The sequence below is a fragment of the Coenobita brevimanus genome, chromosome 60, assembly GCF_032717465.1.
Source record: "Coenobita brevimanus isolate Jiangsu-jjx chromosome 60, ASM3271746v2, whole genome shotgun sequence".
NCBI lineage: Eukaryota > Metazoa > Arthropoda > Malacostraca > Decapoda > Coenobitidae > Coenobita > Coenobita brevimanus.
The window spans coordinates 26,103,594-26,127,500 of record NC_137013.1 but is presented as its reverse complement, the minus strand read 5'-3'; the positions used below and the strand labels follow the sequence as shown (position 1 = coordinate 26,127,500).

At 43.4% G+C, this 23,907-nt stretch overlaps 1 protein-coding gene across 2 annotated transcripts in view; it reads right to left on the bottom strand.

Annotated features, from left to right (window-relative positions):
* Positions 1–23,907, bottom strand: part of LOC145403013 (uncharacterized) — a 763,478-nt gene that overhangs the window by 683,000 nt on the left and 56,571 nt on the right. For both annotated transcript variants that reach the window (XR_013897919.1, XM_080274842.1), the window contains exon 4: positions 23,214–23,354. Coding sequence is in view for 1 of the 2 variants with exons in the window: in XM_080274842.1 (XP_080130968.1) it covers positions 23,214–23,354 (141 nt within the window). In the remaining variant the exon portion in view is untranslated. The remainder of the gene's footprint in view (positions 1–23,213; positions 23,355–23,907) is intronic.

The window sequence follows — 23,907 nt, the reverse complement described above, 5'->3', positions numbered from 1 at the left end:
GTGGCCCTGGTGAGAGAGGATAGTGTTTGGAAACTCCCTGTACTGTTGTTTGCAGATGATACTGTGTTGTTGAGTGAAGACAAAGGGGAGCTGCAAGGCTTGGTGGATGAGTTTGGGAGAGTGTGTAAGAAACGGAATCTAAAGGTGAATGTAGGGAAGAGTAAAGTGATGGTCTTTGAGAGAGGTGAAGTCAGTGAATGTACATTGAGGTTGGATGGTGAGGAATTGGAAAATGTGAGTACGTTTAAGTACTTGGGTAGTGTGATGAGTAAGGATGGAGGTTTGGAGGGTGAAGTGCTTGAAAGGGTACAGCAGGGAAGAAAGGTTGCTGGTTCTTTGAAAGCAGTGTTAAGAAACAGGGAAGTGAGCATGGAAGTGAAAAAGTTACTACATGACAGTATTGTGATACCAACTCTAACGTACGGAAGTGAAGCTTGGACGTTGTTGGAAGGACACAAGTCAAGAGTGAGAGCAGTGGATATGAGTTATTTAAGAGGAGCCCGTGGAGTCACATGGAGAGACAGGCTGACGAATGAGGATATAAAGGAGCGTTGTGGTGTTGATGTGGATGTGATAGGAAGCGTTATGAGGAACACACTGAGGTGGTTTGGCCATGTGGAGAGGATGGAGGGTGAAAGACTGACGAAGAGAGTGTATGTGAGTGAGGTGGAGGGGGGAAAAGGGAGGGGGAGGCCGAGGATGAGATGGAGGGCTGGGGTGGCGAGGTATATGAGCGCGGGGGGGGTGAGTTGGGAGCAGGGGAGTGAAATGGCAGGGGACAGGGCGACTTGGAGGCGATTTGTTTGTGGCCACCCCAAACGGGATTGAGGTGTCTGGCAATATATATATATATATATATATATATATATATATATATATATATATATATATATATGTATATATATATATATATATATATATATATATATATATATATATATATATATATATATATTTAACCCATTAGAGCCCAGTGTCCGGAGCATTGGACAGAACTGGGATTTTTTAAGTCTTTATAAAGTAGGGAACCCCCGGGTAGGGACCTATGAGCTTCGCGACTATGAGCCGATATGCAGAAGGTGGTACGCTTAGTACCCACCCAGTGCCATGCCTCCCCCAGCACCCCTGGAATCCAATGGGTTAATGACTGGGAAACCTATCAGTCTCTTTAACCCATTGGAGCCCAGTGTCCGGATTATCGGACAGAACTGGGATTTTTCAAGTCTTTATAAAGTAGGGAACCCCTGGGTAGGGACCTATGAGCTTCGCAACTATAAGTTGATAGGCGGAGGCCGGTAAGCTTAGTACCCACCCAGTGCCATGCCTCACCCAGCACCCCTGGGATCCAATGGGATATATATATATATATATATATATATATATATATATATGTATATATATATAGATATATATATATATATATATATATATATATTACACACACATACACTTGGAGCGTGAAGATCGCAGATGTAATAGGAGTAGGATTACCACGCAGAACACAAACATCGTGGCAAAGCTAGGGTCTTTAATTGTAGACGTTTTGGCAAATGCTTTTTGCATGTTCAAAGCAAAATCTACAATCGAGAAATATTCACAGTTAAGATTTTTATGTTTTATAACGATCAAAACATGACTAAAAACATGAAAGTACAGAAACCAAGTCCAATAAAATACTGCATCTGTAAACCAGTAAGTAATTAAATGTAAAATGAAAGGGGTAGGAGTAAGAAAGCAAAACGTATCTCTAAAATAGTAAGTGCAATACTGCAAAAAACTTACGTAGTGTGGACAACATAATAGTTCACAGGAAGCCATGTCACTGACTGTGGGTTCTCCTGTGCTGAATAATGTAGAGCCAGTTCCTAGATTTCTCTGGAGCTATAGGTGAGGAGGGCCATCGTGGCTTCTTTGGGGCTGAACTGTGTCGAGCTAGTTCAGGATGGACGTTGCATCAAGCCAACATCAATGGTTTACATTGAACCAAATCAGAGTCAGTGAAGCATTAAGCCTTCTCTTTAGTACTGCATGGAGAAAGTACTGGAGTGAAAAGCTCTGGCCGTTTGCAGTACTTGGGGCTCTAGCTACGACAGTGGGAGGGCTGCAGCTTGGGGCGGACTGGAGTGGCTAGTGGTGGCATGTGCATAATCTCCATGCTCCACTTGCTCGGATGCTCTTACGGTAGCTATCTTGGCGGTGGGGCAAGGCTGTCTTCTGTCTCGTTGGTGATGGTTTTCTGTGGTAGTAGCTGGAGCAGGGACTCTGGTATGTGGCCTCGTCCTGGGCATTTTACTACCTTCACCATTTTTAAAGCCACGTCCTTGTGGCAGGAGGTTGAATGTTTTCACCTCATTGGTGACCATGGTTGGTGTGAGGTCCTTTAGGATGTAATACAGACTCTAGATTGTTCGTCTGGTTTCCTTTTCAGGTTTCTGGTGAGGATGAGGGAGCGTGGTTATGGTAGGTTGCAAATATGTGTAGTAGGTGTTTAGGCCCCTGGATTCTCTTCTTGTGTCCGGTGTTGGAGACCCAGAAATCGTAGGAGCCGAACATGGTGGTGTGGGTTGGGTGTAGTTGGAGAGAAGAGATGGCAGCAATGGCTGTGGCTGCAATGGTGGCTGAGAGGCAAATGGTGACTTTTGACCTGGGGTTAAGGCTTGATGTCACCCATTGTGGACATGAAAATAGCAGTGGGATGGGTGTTGGCTGGTATAGGGATAGGCAGGGTGGAATTTTTGCTTGTTATTATTTTCTTTTCCTGAGTTGTCGGGTGAGTTTGATTTGTGGTTGGGGTTGGAGGGGAGGCGAGGGGTTGGGTGGCAGGGTTTAACCTGCCCCGTCCTGGAGACATGAATTCATGTCCTCACATGATGTGCACTCATATCCCAGAGATGTAAATTAACGCGGCAACATTTCAAGGACATTGCAAGGTCCCTAATTTGCACAATTTTCAATTTTTGTGAGTGATTTTTCGCACGTATACACGGGACACCTTCCTCTACAAGATGCCAGGTAGGGACAATGCCTTACCCAGCATGACCTCCTCCCCCCCCTGCATGACCTTTTCTCAGCAATTCACCTGTTATCAGTGACCTGGCCAGTAAAGCCATGTCATCCCACGGTACAAAATTCAGGGCCAGAGTGATTCCCCAATCGATGACAATGTGGAGGACAAACATTAGAGGAAGAAACAGTCAGAAATGATGATCAGGTAATGTGGCAAAAAAGGGTCAGGAATGGTGATGAGTTAGTGAGTGAAACAATGCTTATAATGCCTATATTTCCGTTTGAAAACCAATATACTCTCGTACTACATATAAATTCGTACCAAATAAATAAATAAATACCATTTATGAGTGGTGTAGAATAGTTATCCTCCCATAGAACTCGTTTTCTTTGCAGCCAGCCTGATAGAAAACCCTGTAAGGTAAGGAGGTACTCCTACCTGGATCGAGTATTTTAAACCTCAGGTGAGCGATTTCTCTATGAATTGTCGATGTTTCTCACCAAAAGTGGATGTTTGAGCAAAAAAAAAAAAAAAAAAGGTCCAAAAATGTCGGGACTGGGGCGTACCACTGCCCAGAAAACTTTGGGATGGGTCGGGTTAATGATAGTGGGGGACTATATCTTTCAGGTGGCCTTGATTGGTGGCCTGATCTAGTGAAGATGGGAATGCAGCTTCTCTTCCTGGACAGAAATGTGGAGCAGGATGAGGGGCTGGTGGATGATCTAGGGCTTGGAGATGATGGCTATGAGGTTGGGCAAGGTTGTCGTGATGGTTGTGGTAAGGGTGACGGTTTATTGGGGCTATTAGATGGATGAGAAGGGGTATGAGAAAATATATGGGATGACATGGTGACTGAGGGTCAGGATAGTGAATTTGAGTGTGTGGTGGAAAAAGAGAGGGGGTTGAGGATGAGGATTGCTGGTAAGAGGACGTTGGAGTTGACGGGTTGGGTGGTGAACATAAGGGTAAGGCCTGAGGAGATGAAGATGACTGTCTTGTTGCGGTATTGAGTGGGGATGGGAGGGGAGAGAAGTTCGTGGGTGGAGTGGGGAAGACAGGACAATGAATCTGTGGATAGCTGAACAACCAGGGTTGTGGGTGAGCAGGGGTGGAGGAGGATAGAGTTTGGGTTTCCTTGGTTTCGGTGTTGGTTTGGTCGATTTCGTGAGGGTTGTATCGATGGCCATATTGGTTGTGGCATATCATGGTTTTGCCATGAAAATCGATGATTACCTAGTAACAATTTGGCAGGAGGGTGATTTCGAAGGGACCTAGAAAGTGTGTCCGGAGTTTGTGGTCTAGGGGCAATCTAGCAACCATGTCTTGTTGGCCCAGTTGTTATGGATTATCAGGAGGAGTTTCATTCACATCCCATTGTAGGATCTTTACTCGAGATGGCCTATCTTCTGTACTGAGTGCGACTAGCCTGGTTCTGAGCTGACTGGTGAGGCTTCGATGGCTTCTTTCACAAATTTAGTTCCCTTGAGGATGGTAGGGAGATGAGTGGGAGATACAGTATCTGAATAACTTGGACAGCTGTCCCTAAACTTGTCCAGTGAACTCTGAGGTATTATCAGAATGGAGCACCTGTGGAAGGCTGAAGTAGGGAAATACATTGGTACTTAGGGCCTCAACGATGGCTGGGGTGGAGTGTTTCCCAGCTGGACAGAAGATTATGAGCTTGGAGTAGGTGTTGATGAACACGATGATAAATGAGGTAGCCAACTTTGATGGAAGAGGTCCATCATGTCCACCACAAGCAGCTGCCACAGTTTGGTGGCTGTGAGGTGAAAGTTGGTCATGTCTTTTCCTAATGCGCAGGCTCTGCAGGCTTTGACTACTCGTGTGTCGATGGACGATGGCTGAGGTGTCCAGCAGATATCCATAAAAACCTGAAGCAGTTTTTGCTGGCCAAGGTGAATTCTGTTGTTGTGGTGTAGTTGGACCATGACGTCTTTGACCTCTGCAGGGCCAATTATGATGTAGACTGAGGAGGTATATAGGTGGTCCTTTACATGTTCTAACTTTTTGAGGGTATTGGGTGGCAACCATTTGGGTTTTTCTTTGGTTTCCCACTGTTGCGGTAAGGTTTTCTGTGAAGTGCCGAGGTGTGTTTTCATGGTTCAGTGAGTGATTTCAGGGGAAGCCTCAACAAGGTGTCCGCATTGGTATGCAGTTTGCCAGTGTGGTACGCAATGTCAAAGGTGAATTCTTTAAGTTTCTCACCATTGGACTAAGAAAGCAAAATTTTTTTGCGATCTTCACAGCCATTGCAGGGATTGGTGGTCCATGATGATCGTGAGCAGGGGCCCTCACATGTAGGACCATAAGTACTTGAGTGCCCAGATCACACCAAGGCATTCACGTTTTGTGGCTGCATAATTTGCTTTGGAAGGGTTAAGGGTCCTGCTGTCACAAGTCACGATGTGCTCTTTTCCCCCTCAGACTTGATAGGGGGGTGGTGCCTTTTCCGTCCAGGGAGACATTTGTATACAACCGAAAGTGTTGTCTGTAGCCGTGAAAGGCAACTATTGATGCTGTAGTAAGTTTTTTGAAGGCCTTGATTCTGAGGGCAGTTCACTGGAAGGTTTCATCTTATCATGTCATATCATGGAGTGGCTTGGCGATAGTGCTGAAGTTCTTGACAAAGCATCGGTAATATGAGGCCAGGCCTAGGAAGGCATGGACTCTTTTTACGTCAGCAGATGGGGTCAGCTCTAAGATGGCTCAGTGCTTGTCAGGATCCAGGGAGAGCCCCTTGCTGGAGATGATATGGCCAAGGAATGCAACTGATTCTTGGTCAAGGTTGCAGTCTGATGGCTTGAGCTTGAGGCCAGTTGCTTTATCCCTTTAAAGACGGGCACTGAAATGGTGTGGAATATGCTCAGGATGGGTATAATCGGCGGATTCGATATGGGGGGGGCTTTGTGAGGGAAGAGGTGGGGTGGTTGGTTGGTGGGGGGGGGTAATGGGTGGTGGAGTGGGAGTGGGTAAGTTTGGGTGGGGGTGTGGGGGGTGAGGGGTGGGAGTGGGGGTGAGGGGCAGGAGTAGGGGGATTGGGGGTGGGGATTTGGGGAGGTAGTGGGTAGGGGTGGGAGGTAGGCAGGTGTGGGGTGGATATTTGGGGAGGTAGGGGGTAGGGGGTAGGTAGGGGTGTGGGGGTGAGGGGTAGAAGGTTGGGGGAATGATGGGGTGGAGGGGTGGGTGGTGGGGGGCTTGGGGGGCATGGGGGGTGCAGGGGTAGGTAGGGGGTGGGGGATGGAGTTGTGGTGGGTGGTGAGGGACTGTAAGGGGGTTGGGGGTTGTGCGTTGGTGTGGTGGTGGGGTGTGTGTGTGGAGTTTGAGGTGTAGGGGAGGCCTGACCACATATGTGGACACCCTTCTTTTTGGCCCTTGGATCCTCGAACAACATATGCAGACCCCGTCTTTTAGGGGTTGACGTGGCACAGCACTTGCCCTTAACACTGGAGGTGCTCCTTCCGTGTTCTTCCGAACATGATAACATGTTCCAGGTAGGCCAAACAAGTTTCCCAGTTTAGCACTCACAGCCCCGAGTCCATTAACCTGGAGAATGCAGCTGGACCATTGTAGAGGCCAGAGCGGAGGACGTTGAAATTGTAGTCATCATCAACTGGTGGAGAAGGTCATTTTCTCTCAATGTTCCTCTTCAGTGGGTACTTGTCAGTAGCCTGACTGAAGATGCAAAGTGGAGAACCATCGAGCACAGTACAATGAGTCCAAGGATTCATCAATTTGAGGTAGAGGGGTGGCATTTTTGATGGTCACGTTGTTGGGTTGTCGCTAGTCAACGCAAAATCTTGTGAATCCATCTTTCTTTCTTACCAGAACTACAAGGGAAGACCATAGGCTTCTCGAGGGCGTCACGATTGCTGCACTCAGCATGTCATAAATTTGGCATCTTCTTGGTGCTGCATCAGATTATTTGTGCGCATTGGCTGGTGTATGGGGGGTCCCATAGTTTGTGTCTGGTGATGTAGTATCTCAGTCCGGCCTAGATCTCTTTGGTGCGAGGCACAGTCGTCCTGGTAGGCAAGGAGCAGCTGCTCCAAGTCTTGTTGGTGTTGTGGTGACAGATGAGTGGGAATCTGAGGTAGGGAGGGGGCGTTGGTAGAACTTGGTGGTCCAAGGGGGATATCTAATGTCTCCACCTCTCCAATGACTAGGCCTATGGGAAGCGTGAGGGGTTCATCGGACACATTAGCGATCCTGATGGTATTGTAGTGAGGGGGAACTATTTCTGGAGAGATGAGGCAACTCATGGGGAAGGGTAGCTCCATCTGCGAAGAGAACAGCAATAGGTGCTAGGCAGGGGTCCCCAGTGGCACGCAGGCTTGTTGGGGGGGTTGGTTGGTGGTTGTCTTCTTGTGTGCAGTCTGCATGACTATGTGCAGGCTGGCAGTGGGGTAGTGGGCCCTGTACTGAAGGCGCTGGTGATGGCAGTTGTTGTGGTCCCCAGCTTTTGTAACAAATCCAACCCAAGATAGCCATCATAAGTCGTACACCTTGAGTCAGAGACGATGGACGGATGGTCAATGTACACTGGCTGCTCTAGGATGGTAACTGCGAGAGCAAGAATTTGGATTTCAGTGTCAGTGGGTCATTTCCTGCCCCAATCAGGCCAGTGGACGAGGCTTGAGGGACTTTAAAGATTGTGAGATTTTTCTTGTAACACCAAGTGTTCAGGCAAGAATGTGTGGCGTCTGTATCCACTATGAGCCTCACAAGGATTCCATGGTGTCTAATTTTCTTGTAGAAAGGCGTTTTGAGCTTGGTTCTAGTTGCCCCTGCCAGGACCAGAGCCGATGTTGGTGGACCTAAAAATCCAGCCCAGCTTTGGAGGACGCGGTTTGTTCCATCTCATCGTCTATGTAATCAGTGGTAGACTTCACAATGACGTCTTCCTCGGGATCCAGTCCTGGGTCGTCTATCTGGGCATCATTGTTGGTGACATGATGCTGGTGGAGTCTGGCAGTTGGACTGGCTCAGCCAATGTTTAACTTACTCATGCAAATTTTGCCGGGTGCAAGAAGCATTGCAGACCTTGAAATACCATGGGTCAATCAAGATCAGGCTGTCCTACTGTGTCTGCTTTTCTTGTGGAGACGGGGGTACTCTGGGATATGAGGGGTGGTTTCGACTCCACCAATCCTCCGCCTTCTGGCTTGGTTCGATCAGGACACAGCCCCAATCTGCTTTTGTTTGCCTATGAGTGCCATCAGTAGCAGCCAGATCGTAATGATGTCCTGGCTGAATCCCTGACTGTCATGGATCGTGATGTGTTTCCGCTTGATACTAGGTAGGATCCGTATGAGGTGCACGAATGTATGCTGATTGTTTTGTTCCTCAGTCAACTGGGCAGGCATAACAAATTTTCTCATGTATGCTGAAGTTGTCTAGATATCCCTTGAATTTTACATAATTGAACTGTGAGAGTGCAATGTCCGAACAGAAGGAGGGTTGGACGGCATCAATCACTATTTTACTGAACTCTGCCCATGTTAGGGTTGCACTGATTTTCCCCGCTGCTAGGGAAACCTACTTGTGTAGATGAGGCAGCAATACCGCGATTTTCTGTGTATCCTGTTTGTAAACCAAATCCAATACAGGTTTGACCATATCTATGTAAGTCGTAACGTCATTCAGTTCTGGGTCATAAATGGGTATGGAGATGTGGGACCTTTGGGCTGCCATCGTGATGTACAGTATGTGCTACCGTGTACGTGGAGTGATCACAGAACTGACTTTCCTTTCCTCCATATTTAGAACCATCGTTAGCCAGTGTTACACTGGTGCAAACCTGGTTTCCTAGGGTTCTTCTAAACAAGAAGAAACACACTATATACACATTGGATACACTCTAATGGTAGAAGGTGGGAACACAAACTCAGAGTCGTGATACTACAGGTTTATTAGTATTCTTACACTCTAGACACAACCCTAGCACACTAAGCTGGAGACATAAAAACAGTGTGAGGGAAGTGGTCAGTCTGGGATACAGGGTCTCAGTCTTAGGGCCTTAAAAAGGACCTCTAACTTGAGTGCACCAGGGAGATCACCACAAAGTCTATACACTGGAATAAGGGGGAGACCCAGGCAGTGAGTTCACATCCATACTAAAGTGTGTTGTTAAAAGTATATGAGGACAACAAAAAGCCAAAAGTGAGACTATGACTCTAGTTCTGAAAGGGAGGAACCCGATATTTAGCTCTCCCTATGAATCTGGAGGACAGATGTTAGTGTGTATTGTTCCCAAAGTGGGCACACAGAAAGGTTAGAAGGAACAGAGAAAGTCGAGACAGCAAGGTACTACAGCAGTGTCGCCGGGATCTGTTTTCCAGGTGTAGGGGGGAGGGGACTGAGGGGGTGTGAAAGGGGGAGCACAGGAAGAGAGGCAACTCCTGGGATCGGGGTGTCTTGCAGCAGTCAGTCCGGACCCAGGATACGTCGTGGCTTCTCCAGGGCTGAACCACCTCGAGCTAGTTCAGATGGTTAGGAGGGATGTGTGGCTTCTCTTTAGCTGAACCGTGTTGAGCCAGTTCAGTACACAAGGCGGGATGTCATGGCTTCTGAGATGAACCACGTTGAGCCAGTTCAGTTGGTGACAAAGGTCGTCGTAGCTTCTCCTTAGCTGAATTGTGTCGAGCCAGTTCAGTGGATATGGAAGGACGTCAAGGTTTCTCCGGAGCAGTAGGTGAAGAGGGATGTCTTGGCTTCTTGAGAGCTGAACTGCATTGAACCAATTTAGGATGGACATCTCATCGAGCCAAAATCAGTGGTTTGCTCTGAGCCAAACCGCTGTCTGTGAAACATCGTCAGTACTTAATCGAGCCAGTACTGGACTGAGAAGCTCTGGCCATTTGCAGTATTTTGGGCTCTGGCTGTGTTGGCGGGTGGGCTGTGGCTCGGGACGAGAGGGGTGGCTAGTGGTGGATTGTGCATGATCTCCATGCTCCTCTTGCTCAGATGCTCCTATGGTAGCTATCTTGGTGGTAGGACCAGGCTGTTTCCCAACTTGTTGGCGATGATTTTCTGTGGTAGTAGCTGGAGTGAGGACTGCGGCAGGTGGCCTCGTGCCAAGCGTTTTACTAAACTTCCAGCGGAAGTAATCACACAGTTAAAAGGGTTATGGAAGAGTTTAATAGGTGTTCCGTATATGTCTTTCACAAATTTCGCCAACATAATGCTGAAACGTGTGAAAAACTGCCCGTTTGAGCAAAAAAGTTGAGTCAAGTGTGTGAGCAGCCGTGACTTGGCATCAGGTTCCAAAGTCCCTAATCCGGTGGTATAGACAGTCTAAAGCAGGGTTCTTCAATTACTTTGTCTGAAGAGTCCAGTTACACTCATTTGCTGTATAGTTGAGGTCCAGATTAAAAAATATATATATATATATATATATATATATATCTTTACCGGTATACACAGGGTGTCTCAAGACCTGATGTAGGCAAGTAACTTTAGGAGGTGATTCTTGCCCTAACTTTAAGGGGGAAGAAATCAGTATGGGACGAATTGTTAACTGATAAGGAGCTATATTTACCAGTAGCTTTGGGAGTAAATTATGAGGGAGACCATTTTGTCTACAAGGTCAACAACAGAATTAGCTCAGAAATGGTTGAGTCTTGGACCCACTTAGACATTTTTTTTTTTTTTTTTTTACGCAAAACTGACCAAGGCTCTAAAGGTAGCTCATTAAGTGCTGGGATACACTGTAAAATATCACTAATGTCATAAAAATATGCAAGTGATCTATTTGATTGCAGGAAAATGTATAATTGCAATTTTAAAATGTAATGACTCGGTGTATTCAGAAATACAACACCACATCACTTTCATACTGTCCACCCATAACCAGTCTAGAAGTTCAGTACCCTTCTGTCATCCTATCATTTGAACAACATAACGACGACAGTCACTGGGTACTTGCTGCAACTTGCTACATAGTGTGCACACGGAAAATAATAGTCACAGAAATGACATGGTATTTAGTTTGATGAAACTCACTTTATTTCACGGAATGTGATCACCAGGAGTAGCTGGAAAATTGGTAGTCTCAGTTAGACAGTAGTCTCACTCATCTGTCTTTTAACCACGAAGTTTAATTTTCTATGTCATGTACTTTATAACGAAAACAGTACATACAGTAATACCCATGTCCTAAGACATTACTGTAAGAGTTTAACTTACTACAAATAGATAACTATGTGGAATTCTAATTATTCAGGCGATATTTAAAAAAATATCATATATCTGAAATGCTTAGTTTCTTGGATATGAACTAGATTCTGTACATCAAAGAAGGAGGTCACTGGGGTCCATACCAGCGTCCGGATTTGGACCGCGGTCCGCCGTTTTTTTTTTTTTTTTTTTTTTTTTTTGTGTCCGACTCTGGGCAAAGGTTTCAGGGCCTATATCTCGGGGGCAGTAACGTATCCCAAGGCCCAGTAGTCCTCCTACACCTCCTCATGTCACCACTTCGGCGCTGACACCCACCGTTCATATTGAATACATGCTAGGGCTGTCTCATACAGGACTGGTGTATTGGTATTAGCGGGGGTATTTTTACGACATGTCGGCGGGTCATCTGGTAAATCAGGAAAGCCTGCTTTTATGAAATTCAAATCCTTAAACTGTTCCCTGCCCCAGCCGGGATTCGAACCTGGGTCCACCAGGACTGGAGGCCGCCTCTCTACCGATTCAGCCACCGTCTCCCCCACTGGTCTAAATAAATTACGTATCGTCTCAAAGTGTGTTTTAATATACGGCAAGTGGGACAAAATACTTCTGTTAGCTAAACTAATAACATAAGCAGGCAGGTAACTTGATGGTGTGGATACCTATAACGTAATAATTCTTCACCCAACTGTGGTTGTTGTATTATGACAACAATACCAGTTTTTGCCTCAGTTTATCTCCAAACTTAATCACAGTGCAGGGGCATTGTGACTAATAACCAAGGACATTCATTCCTACCTCATAATCAAGATTTATCAAATTTCGTGCAATCACCAGCAAGGAAGGGCACAGTCTAACATGTGGCAGAGTGACAGAGCACAACACTAAATCTGAGCTGTCTTGGAAATCATACTACCTACAGCAGATATATCACGTCGTTGGAAAGTTTATGATGCGAAATGTGTTGCTTAAACAGTTTTTCTCACAGTACGCTACTTTACTGATAAACAAAAAATAATAATAATAATTACCAAAATCAAAAATCAGTTTCAAACCTAGGCTATCTTGGAGAGTGTTAGAGGAACAGGGGATTAACTCATATCGCAGGGAATGTTGTTGAAAAGTGGTTGTTGATATTTTAGTTAATTTTCTCATAATTACAAGAATTCGATAAAAGAAAAATGTCAAAATGCCAAATAAGCACCAAGACTCATTATTTGCGGAAAACTTTTAAAGCGCTGGTGGGCCTAAACACAGCGTTGGGGAGCTTATGGGAAGTAATCGGTGGTACTTTAGTGAGTTTTATTTATAAAAAATAAACACCACTTTATTGCTGAAGGAACCATAATCCAACAAAATGAGCAGAAACCTGAATGATCTCGGAAACCATTAAAGCTATAGGTGATTTACCCATATAGTTAAAAAGTCTTTAAACAAGTGACACTTATACTTACGTAGGATATCTCTAAATTTCACAATGTACACTCGGCAAGATTTGCGACAGGACCACCTGGTTGCTGGATTTGGCTAACTTGGCACAAAGCGCGCCCGTGCGTGCGTGTGAGTGTGTGTGTGTGTGTGTGTGTGTGTGTGTGTGTGTGTGTGTGTGTGTGTGTGTGTGTGTGTGTGTGTGTGTGTGTGTGCCCACCAACTTTTCGAATCGCCAAGCTTCATCCCCCGAATTATATTATGTGGCCATTGTATTATTCTATGTTATGGACTAATAAATATTATGTGATTGGGATCTTGGGCTGTGCACTATACTATTTATAGTCTGAGTTATATATAATAATTCTCTTGCCATGTAGCGTGAACCACGATACAGGTTGAGTTGTGGTTCAGAAACAGAGGGTAAGTTCACCCAGAAATGGCGGGATGTAGGGGGAAGGGGGGAGTATGGGAGTGAGCGGCCAACAGTTATATATTCTTAGTCATTACAGTAGAGTTATTAAGGTGTCAGTGGTATCCTGTATCCTAAATAATAATAAACCTATTTATTTTTATCTTTAGACCCGATTACACACTAGGATACCCCCTCCCTCGTTAACGGAAAACATGCAGCCTCTCTCTCTCTCTCTCTCTCTAAAACTCCTCAGCTAGCTATCAGTACACACGCACACACACACACACACACACACACACACACACACACACACACACACACACACACAGGCTAATAAGTAACGACGTTGCATTTATTACGTTTACCTAGAATTTAATAGTGTCAAAATACAAGTGCAATACATAACCACCTAACATTACGGATTATGTTTATGTTTCAGTAAGAGGAATGGGGTAGCCATACCCACAGTAATATTTTCGTTAATGCTAAAAGTAATCGTGTGTTCAGTGGCGGATACCAGTTAGAGGGGAGGTGGCCGCTGACACCTCCAATCCTCATAGCTACGGTGGTGAGTTGTGGTGTCACTGCAGAGGTTCCTGTTCCTCCAGTTATTTCAATAATTAGAGTTAACATGATGAACAGCTATTTCTTATGGAAAATACAAACAGCGTATATGGAACTCTCAAAATACATATATGAAACATATTGTGGGAGCTTTCCAGCTCTCACGCACCAGTCACAGTCTTGGTCCTTTGTTTCAGTATTGCCAGCCTGACAGTGACCAATGTTAATGAACATGCTATTAATGTTAGTTCTATATGTTTATGTACATTTCGAACAACAGAATTCAAAGTAGGATTTCATTCAGTACACAGAATGCCAAATACAGTATGTGTGTGTGCGTGTGGGACAATACGTGTGGTGGGGGTAAGGGGAGTATACTGAGTATGAAATGTGTGTCATAATGGTAATATGGGTGCGTGTATACGTGGCTAAGTCCAAGACTGATATGTAATCTTTGTCTTCAACACTTGATAACACACACCTCAGTATTTATTTAGGTTCTATTTATATGTCTGTAGCATGTTACATTATTATATTATTATGATTATGTTTGGGGGGTGAAACCTGAAACACAACATAAAGACAAACACTGAAGTATTATAATACTGTAATATGGAATCATATTGCATGAATTACTAATTCCTTCAGGAGGAAATTATGTTATTTTAATGTTCATTACAAAACTACACTGTAGGAGCATCTGTTTTTAATGGCAACTTACCGGATTCCCAGCGATAAGTTTATTAAGTCATACTATAGCAAAGATTTATGCAATTTATCCATTATATATGGACGTTCACGTAAACTTCTTCGAAAATGCAGCAAGTTCAGTGTTTAATAGTTTGTGAAGTTCACGTATTTTTTGGTGTGGTTATAAATCCAGCGGTTTTTTACTGGCCAATGTTTTCCTTAGAAAATGAGAGTGGTCAAGTGTAAAACCAATATATACTCTATGTTGCATAGTAGTTTGAAAATGATCACTGATAATAATATATGATTACTGCATGACCCTCCCGAATGACCACACCCAAAATCTTTGTTTTATTTATTTTAATGTTGGGCCACTTGGAACAGATATGAGTAAATGGCACGATAGCCCACGTGGATTTATTGAATATAACCTAGCCAGTATGAAGTTTCTTGATTAATAACATATGTGGGTGTATGGTTTTCAGGTAAAAGCGAGAACCTACACACACACACACACACACACACACACACACACACACACACACACACACGCTCTCTGGCTCAGTGGTAACGTTCTAGCTTGCCATCTCGAAGACGGGAGTTCGCGCCTCGATCAGGTTGCGAAAAGTTTCACTGACAAAGTGGGTGGTTACTGTCCCCCTTGAGCAAGGGGACGGGTGTGTGCATGTGTGAAGGTCACAGCCTTGCCCTTAAATCAGACTCCATGAGCTCTCAGCTCCCATCCGGGAGAGTAAAAAGCTGACGATCACGACCATCTGCCCGACACGGTGAATTACACAATATATATATATATATATATATATATATATATATATATATATATATATATATATATATATATATATATATGGTGGTGAATTGTAAGAATTATGGTAAACAGACAGGTTGAGGAAATTTTGGAGAGTGTGGAAGAGCAGTAGGTAGATAAAGGCCAGAGTATAGAGATACGTTGATCATATACCTGACGTTTCTTCATATGACTGTTACCAGGTATTTGGTAGTCATAAAATTTAATGATAGAGAAAAGATTTCTGGATTCAACAGTACTCTAATGTATATGTATAAATTTACTGACGATATGTATAACAAAAATATTTTTATACTTTATGACTAAACAATCATAATATTAAAAGAACATTTAGGGATCAATTGATATTCATAGTAATAATACGTCTAGATGAACGCATATTACCAACACTTGCACCATTGTTGATTAAGCCTTACATTCCCCATAAAATATACTAAACAAATAGTGGATAACGAACCATAACATGAAAAACGGTGGCTTTTCCAGAAGAGTCAAAAATGTGAGAAAAATGAAACTATATGAGCGATGTGTAAATATTCTATTCACGTGCAGTTACGACCGTAGGAACATCTACGAGGAGGCCAGAAGTGGACACGTCACCGTCAGTGTCTGGGGGTGGGTGTGCATCCACGGCATGGGTGACGTCACCAGGATAGAAGGGAGTTCCACTACTAAAAAGTACATTGAAATTTTGCAGGATTTTTTCCTTTCCTCAGTTCAGGAGCGGAACTATCCGTTTCTCCCAGGCCCCTATAAATTTTTGTTTAGGACCGCTGCTCCATCCACACGGCGAGAAGAGTCTCGGAATGGTTTGGAGGTCGAGAGGACTTGCAGCTGCTCGACTGGCTCAGTAAGGAAGCAGACATGAACCCCATCGAAAATGTATGAGGGGATATGGTTAACTGTTGGGAGCCTGAGAGGCAACGGACACCAGATGAACTACTGGCCCACATGCATGCCTAGTGGGAACAGTTCAGACGCCAGCAGCAGCTCATACGGGACCATGTCGCCTCTATACCAAACAGACTGCGAGAGGTGATCGAGAAGGAGGGTGGGTTACTTCCTACTAATGAATGAATTCCACAGAAATCTTATGTTCTTTTTTTTTTTTAATTAATATCCTTTGATTATAATGGATATTATTCCATGCAATATAACAATTTTACAGTAACTTTAATAACTGAATGTACCGGTAACTTACCTGGCAACATAACTGATACGACAGTGTCTTATATATTTTGCTCACTGACATGATTATTACCGGGCACTTATACAGGAATTAGTGACGTTTATGTGCATTTCTTAACGCAACTTTCCTGTTACAATAGCATTTTTTTTTTTCATTAAAATATGATGCTTTCTTGATTGGCACAATGACAACTCTAGACATTTTGCCAACTCGCTAGACATCTTGCCTCCTTCTCAAATGCCTAAGGTGCTGTTTTCCAATCGTGATAAAGATTTTTAAAAATTACTCAGGAATAAGTTGGTCAGTGTGTGAGCAATAACAAATACCGGTAAACTACTAACAGTTGCCGTCTGTTCGATGTAGTTTTAAGTGAACGTCCACCATGACATCACTTATAATACAATAAATAACATATTACTTAACTCACAGCTACAGTATAATGTAACATACTGATCAAAGGAAATCCGATAACCCAAGCTTAAGGAACGCTGCACCTACAACGTACTTAAATATATGTTATAATGCGGTAATATTTCTTCCTGAAATATTGTTATTCGTGTATTTTGCCACCCAGAATGCATTTTTTAAATATTTTAGTGTTTGTCTTTATGTTGTGTTTCAGGTTTCACCCCTAAAACATAATCATAATAATTTAATAATGTAAAATGCAACAAACTTATACACAGAGCCTAAATAAATACTGTGTTGTGCGTCATTGAGTGTTAAAGGCAAAGATTACATATCAGTTTTGGACGTCCTTAGCCACGTATACACACACCCAAATTACCATTATGACACATTTCATACTCAGTATACTCCTCCCACCCCCACCACACGTATTGTCCCACACGCACACACACATACTGTATTTAGCATTCTGTGTACTGAATGAAATCCTACTTTGAATTCTGTTGTTCGAAATGTAAATAAGCATATAGAACTAACATTAATAGCATGTTCATTAACATTGCACACTGTCAGGCTGGCAAAACTGAAACAAAGGACCAAAACTATGACTGGTGCGTGAGAGCCGGAAAGCTCCCACAATATGTTTCATAAATGTATTTTGAGAGTTCCATATAGGCTGTTTGTATTTTCCATGAGAAATAGCTGTTCATCATGTTAACTCTAATTATTGAAATAACTGGAGGAACAGGAACCTCTGCAGTGACACCACAACTCACCACCGTAGCTATGAGGATTGGAGGTGTCAGCGGCCACCTCCCCTCTAACTGGTAACCGCCACTGAACACACGATTACTTTTAGCATTAACGAAAATATTACTGTGGGTATGGCTACCCCATACCTCTTACTGAAACATAAACATAATCCGTAATGTTAGGTGGTTATGTATTGCACTTGTATTTTGACACTATTAAATTTTAGGTAAACGTAATAAATGCAACGTCGTTACTTATTAGCGTGTGTGTGTGTGTGTGTGTGTGTGTGTCTACTGATAGCCAGCTGAGGAGTTTTAGAGAGAGAGAGAGAGAGAGAGAGAGAGAGAGAGAGAGAGAGAGAGAGGCTGCATGTTTTCCGTTAACGAGGGAGGGGGTATCCTAGTGTGTAATCGGGTCTAAAGATAATAAAAATAAATAGGTTTATTATTATATAGGATACAGGATATCACTGACACCTTAATAACTCTACTGTAATGACTAAGAATATATAACTGTTGGCCGCTCACTCCCATATTCCCCCCTTCCCCCTACATCGCGCCATTTCTGTGTGAACTTACCCTCTGTTTCTGAACCACAACTCAACCTGTATCGTGGTTCACGCTACATGGCAAGAGAAATATTATATATAACTCAGACTATAAATAGTATAGTGCACAGCCCATGATCCCAATCACATAATATTTATTAGTCTATAACATAGCATAATACAATGGCCACACAATATAATTCGGAGGATGAAGCTTGGCGATTCGAAAAATTGTCGGGCACACACACACACACACACACACACACACACACACACACACACGGGCGCGCGCTGATGCCACGTTAGCCAAATCCTGCAACCAGGTGGTCCAGTCGCAAATCTTGCCGAGCGTACATCAGCATCAGGCTGGTAGGATGGCAAAACTTTTCTTTTTGCTAAAGTACATACTATACAAAACATGCTTACTGAAACATGTTCGACATTTTCAAGTTTGGTTAAGTATAAAATCATACAGACTATGTACTGTATTTATAAGAGCTGCTGAAGTGCCCCCCCCCCTCTCTCTCTGTGTAATCTTCCAAGTCATCCTGCTGTTTGACCTTCATTGGTGGATGGGCAGGTTGGTCGGCAGATGCAGGTGGATGGCTGGGTTAGGTGGATGGGTGGGTTGGGCATGGTGGAGTGTTAGGGGTGTTTATTGTTGGCGGACGTGTGGGGTGGGTAGGTCAGTGCATAGGGTGGTTGGGGTAGTTTTTGTGGGTGGTTGTCTCGGCGAGTGAGTGGTCGGGGCGGGACAGATGGGTGGGCATGTTGGGGACGGTGGTTGAGAAAGGCGGGTGGGTGGGCTGGGTGGATAGGTTTGTAGGTCAATGGGTGAATTTTGTTGGCGGGCGGGTGGATATGTATAATAGTTCGCAAAGGATAAGGCATAAAATGGTATTATATTGCTAGTAATAATGTAGTTCCCGAAGGGTATGGCAGAAGACGGGATAATGTTGCTAGTATAACATATCGTTGTTCTAGTGCTCGCAGAACTCCCGACTCAGAAAAGTATTATACATACTGTCAGATGGTACAGACATTTTGTATGGTTGTAGAGCACAGCATCAAAGCTGCTTTATCTCGGAAACTTAATAAGCTACAGCGGATCCATGCAACTAGTTATGAAGCATGTGAAAGATTAATGGGTGTGTCTGAAGTGTCTTTCACAAAACTCGCCAACATAATTCTGAAAGGCGCCAAAAGTACCAGTTTGCTAATAAAGATGTAGTCAAATGTGTGAGCAGCAATGTTTTGGCATCAGGTTCCAAAGCACTTAAGCTCATAGTATATACGTTTTAAAATAAGAAGTATCGTTGTATACAGCATTGTGCTTTAATATCAGGCATGTGCGATTAAGCACTGCTGCTGAGAAAACTAACAACATCAGCATTTTCTTGTGTGGACGCGTATAACTTAATAATTTTCCACTCTAGTATAGGTATTGTATCATAACAAAGATCCTTTTAACTTTCAGCTCTGTATCCAAAAGTAATCAGACTGGAGTCTCATTTTCCTTAATAACCAAGGAGTTTCATCGAAATTCGCTGAACCGCAACTTATTATAGTTGTTTGAGCAAGCGAAAACTGTAATATGCATGAGTGTTAGAACATGCCAAACTCTTGTTATCTTGTAAAACAATAAGGAGTTCTACGGACATCGATGGTGAGCTTGTAAAGGAAACAGACATGACTTAAGCTGACTTTCCTAAAATTTACCAACATGAAAAAAAAAAAAAAATTGATATAATGAGTAACCAAAGAGTATCCAATTAGAAACACATTCATACTGAAACATGTCTCTGTAGATAGATGGAAAGACAGTAAAAAACATAATAGATGCTAATAGAATGACTTTACTGGAGTTCGACAAAATAATACTGAAAGTGCAAAAAAAATGTTTGAGACAGCTCACAAAGCCAGCAAGTGAGAACATTATCAGATATGTAATCAAGTGAGTCAAGATAATGCTGAGAATGCGCAAAAGTAGCCTAATGCTGAAAAGGGGCAAAAAAGAGGAATATTCTTACAAAATTAATCAGTAGAGAGGGTTCAACAACAGAGTTAGATTATTGGAGAGACTTATAAAATAACAACAGATCTACGCACATCACTGAAAAGGTTACAAAAAAGTAAAATCTTTGTTTTAACCCCTAATCACTGGGTAATGTCTACTGTATTCACGTCACAATCGCGGTGCTACATGGCCGCCAGGTAGTGGCTATACACGCAAGTGTCTTCCTGCCACCATTTGTACAGGTCGCCATTTCATCTCGGGACCAAAGGGTAGGGAGGGAGTCCCTCCATAACACACAGGGGAGTCTCAGTCTGTCCAGTGCTCTTGGCAGGTGTACAACGATGTCTTCAGGTCCATATTTGTCTGATTCCGTCTACGCCACCTGTAGCCAACTGCATCATCCACCCCTGCCAAGCCTCTTTCCAAGGATGCTAGAAATGGGCTCAGTGCTCATGGATGCAACAGAGTTTAGTATATCTAGTAGTGAAGTTATCACGTTGAGAGCAAAGCCATGCTCATCGCCACGGGCAGACGCACGGACACGTCCTGCTTTCACGCCGAAAATTTGTTCTCTTCCTTACGTCACTACTCATCAACGCAACGACCTGCAGACCTGGGGATACTTTCATTCGCAAGAGGAAGAGTTGGTGAGTAGTATGGTGAGTAATATGGTGAGTAATATGTATTCAAAGGTCATTTTATTTAGCTCAAGATAGTTTCCAAGGAAGAGTGGGTAACTCAGAACCTTCGTTAATCCCATCGCTACTGTGATGATCCTAGGTTGAATAACTTTCAAAAGTTTTCGGTGCATCTTACATATGTGCTTCGAAAAATAGCAAAACCAGAACGAAAAGTACTTACTAAAACATATTAAGATATTGGAATGACAGTGTGCCACAGACTGAACATGGTCGGCTTAGGAAAACATAATTATAATCCTTTTTTTTTTTTTTTTTTTTTTTTTTAAACCAGTGTCACTATGGTGCACCATAAGTGCACCCAAAAACTGTCATGATATAATCATTAACGAACCATGCAATAAAAAGAATTATGCCAAAAAATAAAATAAATTAATAAAGTGCAGGGATGGGATTACATGTCGTTTTACTGCTTCGATATTGTTTAGATGGATTTAGGAGCACCGCCATCCCCACTATAATCGTTGTATATACTTTTGAGCCCCATTAAATACTCTCACCCTCTGATCGTTTTCTGTCTCTTCGCAAGCATTCTTCTGTTTTTATATTTCAGGCTCTTTCACCTTCTCTTCAAATCTTTCCTCTTCCCGGCATACAGTTTTCTCTTCCATTTTACATGTCCTCATTAATTTTCATCTACTTCGTATGGAGTCCCTAAAACTTTCCTCCATTCCTTTCACAGTTCACTAACCCTCTCATTCCACCACGCTACTGTTTTCATCTTTTACCTCTTCTAACCCCACACACCACCTCGGTGCTGCACACAGGTTTCTCACACCTTCCACTTCCTCCATCTGCTCCTGATCATAATTATCTACCCTGTCTCGCCTCCATCTGTCTTCTATAACCCATCCTCTTTCCCACCTCCTGCAGCCTTATCACTGCACTCTACGGCCTTTTAAAGTCACATAAACAGGAAAGGAAACCAGTCCCTGCACTGATCCCATGACACTACGGAGATGCTACATTGCAACTGGCGTAGCCCCTATTAACCTGAAACAAGAATCCGGTGAACTGCAGGCTGGTTACCTCTATGCAGTAGCCCACCATTAACTTTTGGGGGTATTGGTAAGGAAGTGAGGGACTTGTGTATAACTGGGCAGCGCACATGTCCGCCTATATCTGTACCACTGCATGTAGGCACACACTCCAGCATTGATCTCTCGGTTAAAAAGGAAAAAAAAAAAAAAACTTATTCCAACAACTCTCTTCCGTTCTTTGTTTATATTTTTGCGACGTCCATTATATGGAGATGGGGGATGAAGTGAATACAGCATATTGTGGCTGGCAGGTGAATTCTGTGTAACGTTCGAAGTTTTGTAACAACTTTTCCTTAGCGATTCATTTTCCACATCAGAGGTAAAAAGATAACGTTGATTTTATGTGTACGGCGTGTCGGGGTGAGCAGATGGAGATTGTCAGACGTGAAAGGATTGAACTTGCTGGTGAATCTCTTGAGTGTGTGGAAGAGTTTTGTTATTTGGGAGACATGTGTGCTGGAGGTGGGGCTGGAGCTAGCTCTGTGGCTAGGGTGAGAAGTGGCTGGAAGAAGTTCAGGGAGCTCTTGCCTCTCCTGACATTGAGAGGACTCTCCCTACGTGCTAAGAGGTCTTTGTATGCAGCATGTGTTAGGAGTGTAATGCTGTATGGTAGTGAGACCTGGGCACTGAAGGAGGAAGATATTCGCCGGCTCAGACGTACAGAAATGACAATGAGTAGGTGGATGTGCAGTGCGTCCCTGCGTCCAAGGCCTGGAGGGGCTGGGTTTACGATGGAAGAGTTGAGAGGTAGGATGGGATTGGAGTGTATTGGTGCTGTGATGAGGAGAGGTAGATTGAGATGGTTTGGACATGTGGAGAGGATGGGGGATGATAATTGGGTGAGGAAGGTGAAAAGTGTTAATATTGGGGGTGGGGTTATGAGGGGTAGACCGAGAAAGACATGGGACGAGGTCATTAAGTGTGACCTCAGGGATAAGGGACTGAACAGGGAGGCTGCAATGGATCGTGCAGGCTGGAGAGCCGCCATTAGGTGACCAAGGCCGACACATGCAAGCATGTTAGAGCCTTTAAAAACGAAAACGAAAACGAAAACCTTATCATTCAATTGTGTGCGATTTATATGGCCATTATAGAGACATACTTTCCATCAATAACGTACAAAGCGATATTAACGTTAAGGTGTAGTGTGATGAAGATGTATTATGAATTCTACAAAACCACTTAGAATACGACCCATATCCTTACCCTTAGGCTGCCTCCTCACTGTCTGTATTGTTGTCGTGGGAGACTTCGTGCTGCCTTTCCGTGACAGCACACATTGTATATTAAACGTTTATATCATATTGTATGCTACTTATACCTCCCTATTATTGACATATTTTTCATTACCAATATACGAGAGGATATTACCAGGTGTCACCAGAATTCCCAAGTAAAAAACAATACGTTAAGAAATGTGAGAAAATGTTCTTACGGTCACACTCTCCAGGGTAGGCGAGTCTGATGGATGGGTCGTGGCACTGAGCAATAAGCAGGAAGCATTTGTTGCCGTAGGTCACGCCGTCGCTGCCACAAACAGGGTCGTACTCCAGGGTGCAGAACCGAGGACACTCCTCTTGGAGGTCAGATGAAAAAAATGTGAATTACATTGAAAATATTGTCTGGATTAGCTGATAAATGATAGCTGATATGAAGAATTTCTCTGAATTAAATTGTACTATTTTAAAGAAGTAAAGAGTCGTCTGTCAGTAATCAGAACGGTGTTTATGTCGCTACGATAGTGAAGAATTTTAATTAAGAATTTTGTGAAGTCCATTTTATTGTCCAAATTCCATACTATGACAAAACAACACGCCATTTTCATCAAACAAGAAACATCAAGACGTCATGATTTGAACTAATTCGTGCGACGACAGTGCATGAAATCTCTCTCTCTCTCTCTCTCTCTGCATATATATAATTTTCCGCTTTTCATAAGAAAAAATCGAAAAAAGAAAATTAACACCTACCAACACCCACCGCCAAATTCATCACCATCACCACCACCACCAGAGAGTCTTCGCAGCATCTTCTCGGGGCTAGGCAAGTACAGTGACTTCATATCACAGTAATACACTGTCTTACTGACGAAGTAATTGTTATGGTGTTCTTCCTGCATTTTATCTCTT